Source organism: Anarrhichthys ocellatus, unplaced genomic scaffold (assembly GCF_004355925.1).
Source record: "Anarrhichthys ocellatus isolate YVR2014 unplaced genomic scaffold, GSC_Weel_1.0 scaffold28, whole genome shotgun sequence".
NCBI classification, from domain to species: Eukaryota; Metazoa; Chordata; class Actinopteri; order Perciformes; family Anarhichadidae; genus Anarrhichthys; species Anarrhichthys ocellatus.
Genome location: NW_022280058.1, coordinates 698,081 through 701,934, shown reverse-complemented (window position 1 = coordinate 701,934; position 3,854 = coordinate 698,081). Strand labels below are relative to the sequence as shown.

General features: G+C 47.4%; 1 protein-coding gene across 2 annotated transcripts in view; it reads left to right on the top strand.

The window, feature by feature from the left end:
• The window catches only part of LOC116392052 (axin-1-like), a 12,512-nt gene that overhangs the window by 5,416 nt on the left and 3,242 nt on the right, over window positions 1–3,854 (top strand). The window contains exons 6-12 of one of the 2 annotated variants that reach the window (XM_031863185.1): window positions 57–153; window positions 430–567; window positions 1,436–1,817; window positions 2,567–2,744; window positions 2,853–3,026; window positions 3,146–3,445; window positions 3,547–3,696. In XM_031863185.1, coding sequence (XP_031719045.1) covers window positions 57–153; window positions 430–567; window positions 1,436–1,817; window positions 2,567–2,744; window positions 2,853–3,026; window positions 3,146–3,445; window positions 3,547–3,696 — 1,419 coding nt within the window. Of the gene's footprint in view, window positions 1–56; window positions 154–429; window positions 568–1,435; window positions 1,818–2,566; window positions 2,745–2,849; window positions 3,027–3,145; window positions 3,446–3,546; window positions 3,697–3,854 lie in introns of both variants that reach the window. The other variant, XM_031863184.1, reaches the window with a different exon arrangement.

The following is a 3,854-nucleotide window of genomic DNA, read 5'->3' as shown; positions in this document are numbered from 1 at the left end:
GTGTGTGTGTGTGTGTGTGTGTGTGTGTGTGTGTGTGTGTGTGTGTGCGCGTGCAGAGATGGTATTCCTCCATACAGATATCGGAAGCAGCATCGTAAAGAGATGCATGAAAGTGCCAAAGCCAATGGACGTGTGCCCCTACCTCATATACCTGTGAGTTACACAGACACTCCTCACTCGGCCTCTTCTCAGCATTCATATCTGTATTCATGTAGTATAACGGTAACACCAACCTTTCATATATCGTCTTTGATGAGACAAACAAACGATTATGATCTTTCTGTTTTTTTTATTGATTGTAATTACTATATTGTTAGTGTGTTATTACACGTTAATTTACTAAAACGGCATCTACATTTCATCTGTAGATGTGTTCAGCTGTGTATAATTTGTGGCATGTCATTTTTTTGTGTTTGTGTCTATATACAGCGCACGTACCGCATGCCAAAGGACATCCACGTAGAGCCTGAGAGGTTTGCAGCGGAGCTCATCAGCAGGCTGGAGACGGTTCTCCGAGAGAGAGATGCTCAGGAAAGACTGGAAGAGAGGCTGAAGAGAGTTAGACTGGTGAGTGTATTACTGTGTGTGTGTGTGTGTGTGTGTGTGTGTGTGCGTTTGCGTTTGCGTTTGCACATGATGTGATGCAATTCGGACACTGAGTTCAGCTGTAATTCATCCCAGTTATTTACACAATGGGGATGTTGTTGTTTCCTCAGTAATACTTGAATTATGAGTGCAAGTATTTTGTTATTTATGAGAAACTGGTTGGTGCAAATCGTCTCAAAGGAGAGAGTGCACTAGGATTTCAGAACTTGACAATGGCCGGGATGCACACGTTCATTTCTACCTTATTCTTTATGCAGCATTTTCCAGTTAAGACGTGTGGGACATGCAGATATTATTCCAGTTTCAGGAACATTCTTTGAGTGCATTCGGAATATGTGTCTCAATTTGGGGGGTTTTCCCGCACTCCTGCCTTTTTTAAGCCCAGCTTCGTGCGTTGTACACAAAGCTTTTGTTTTAAGTTTGCAAAACCTGCAGAACGGTGATAATGCAGAAACGCCACGGGAGCAGCATGACTGCAGTTCGAACAGGGGGGGACATCTTTGTTGTTGGACATAGCCGTAGGACTTACGTCATGGAGCGTTTGACGTTAATTTGAGTATGCATGGCTTGTGCACTTTTGCTGTTGTGCTTCTATGTGTTTGTCTAAACACACTTTTCCTCCCAAGTGATGGATAAAAGTCTAGAAAAATGTGAATTAGGTTATTTTTAATAAGAAATAACCAAATCATTTTTGCATTATTTGTCTGAAATGTACCTGCACGTAATAGTTTTGGTAAGGGCAGTTATTGATGTCTGTCTTTGTACTTACTAGTTTATACAATGTGTATGTGCAGTTAGAGGTGTAACACGTTCCTCCTCCTCCCAACAGGAAGAAGAAGGTGATGATGCTGACGTCTCCGTGGCGGCCTCCGTGTCCTCTCACAGCATACCACTCCCCCTCCCCTCGTCGTTTCCTCCTCTCTACGGCGCCCGCTACTCAGAGACCACTGCTAACCCGGCAGTCGCCACTTACGGCGGCCTGGTGGCCATGGAGGACTCCCAAGACGACGACCCGGAATCCATCTTGGACGAGCACGTGCAGCGCGTGATGAAAACGCCGGGCTGCCAGTCGCCAGGGGCCACCAACAGCACCTTAGGAGGAGGGGGTCGGCAATCTCCTCCCAAATCATCACGGTCACCTGACGGCGGGATCGGCCCGCCTCACTGCCCCCCAGGGAGGGGTCACAGTCTGCCTCCTGCTGGGGTCAAAGGTAAGATTTTAAACATGGAAACATACCTGGCACGGGGTCAATCCTTCTTAGCGTTAGCTCAACGATGCTAGGTGAGCTAGCAGTATCAAGCCGAGTGACATCTAGTTCCATAATATTCAAGAGAAGGCGGAGCTTCTCTATGGTCGATATCTTCAAGACTCGGCAACTCGCACCAGAACAGGATGAATACACATTTGTTGCTCTCGTGAATGTTTACAACAGCAGGACGGACTCGATCGTAGCATCAATTACTTATAAGCAGTTATCAGATAATAACATAGACCAAAGGTAATTGTTTTATCTTTATTTAAGTAAATAAATCTGGAGTTTCGTCCTCAGGATTTCCGCCAGCCTAAGTTGACTCTCCTTTGGGGAATTTTTTAGATGTTTAAAAAAAAAAAAAAAAAAAAATGAAAGCTTGTTATACAAGCAGGCGATCCTTTTTGTCAACCCCTGCTTAAGTACAGAAGAAGATCTCGACAAGCCACAGTTCTGGATTAACAAAGACATTATTAAAACCATTTCCTGGTGAGCCATAGCTGGAAAGTTTTGCTCTTCGGGTGTTGAATCATGTGTTATAACACAAAAAGAGTCCCGAATTTTATAGTTTGTGCTCTATTATGCTTCAAATGCATTTTTCCCATGCCATCGCAGACGTCAAATTAAGCTGCATCGTAGTGTGCTTTTCGTGCGATGTATTGAACAGAGGCTAGCATGTTACCAATAACTGGCTGTGACGTCTGTCTCAGGTATGCATCATCACAAGCAGCCGTATCACCACAGAGGAAGAGAAGGGCCGGAGGAGGCGGGCTCTAGGTCTCAGGCCAACCTCATGTGGAACGGAGACCCGGCTGGCCAGTACGCAGGGAGAAGTCGCAACTACGCCGACGGGGCTGGAGCCAGCACGCTCGAGGGCATGGGCTACAGGTAGGCCAGCGGGGTCGAACGTGCCGACATTTGTTCGGTGTTACTGCATGTGCTGTTTTTACTGCGGATGACCTCAACTGTATGTGTCGCCTGTTCGTTCCGCAGTAGTAAAGGCAGCACGCTATCACGGCGAGGTTGTAAGAAGACGTCGGAGACGTCGGGCAAAGGAGAGGAGAGTGGGCGGGGCGTGGAGGGCCAGGTACCGCTGGAGGACCTGGAGAGAAACCAGAAGATCCTGCAGTGGATGATGGAAGGAGACAGACAAAGGAAGACCTCACACGGGTGAGTGATATGACGTGTATTACTCATGATTAATATAAATCTTTAAGAATAATTATTAATATATATTAATGATGATTTACCAGTATTCATCCTGCTTCCTTCTCTCCTTGTGTTTCCAGCGGCAGCACCAGTAGCTCGAGGAGGACGGGACCCAGCAGCGAGTCACCGCACCCGACGTCGGTGGAGCGCCCTGGAGCCGTGCACCCGTGGGTCTCCGCCCAGCTGCGTAACAACCCCTCCTCAGTGGCCCCCGCCATCCCCGGCTCAACGTCCACCCAGGTCCAGCCCTCGCACCCTTTTATCCAGGACCCAGCTATGCCCCCCAACCCGGCTCCCAACCCCCTCACCCAGCTGGAGGAGGCTAGGAGGAGACTGGAGGAGGAGAGGAGGAGGAACGCACTACAGCAGGCCAAGCAGAGGTAGGCGCCAGGTCGATTATGTGACATGGCCAAGATATCTTTTAATCTTTTAAATGTATTCTTATTTGAGCGTTTTTGACATGGCTCTTGCTCTCTTTCAGGCATAAGTCTGGTAAACGCCAAGTGTGTGAGAACATGACGGTCGCTTACTACTTTTGTGGAGAGCCAATCCCATACCGAACGTCAGTCAAAGGCCGTGTGGTGACTTTGGGCCAGTTCAAGGAGCTGCTTACCAAAAAGGGCCATTATAGGTGAGAACATGCATATAGTTCATATTACAGTTTGGGTAGGAATGTCACATTTGTGAAGGAGCCATTTTTGTTATTTTTTTTGGCTAGCTAATAATCTAGCATGTCTGTATTTTGTGTGTGTGTGTGTGTGTGTGTGTGTGTGTGTGTGTGTGTGTGTG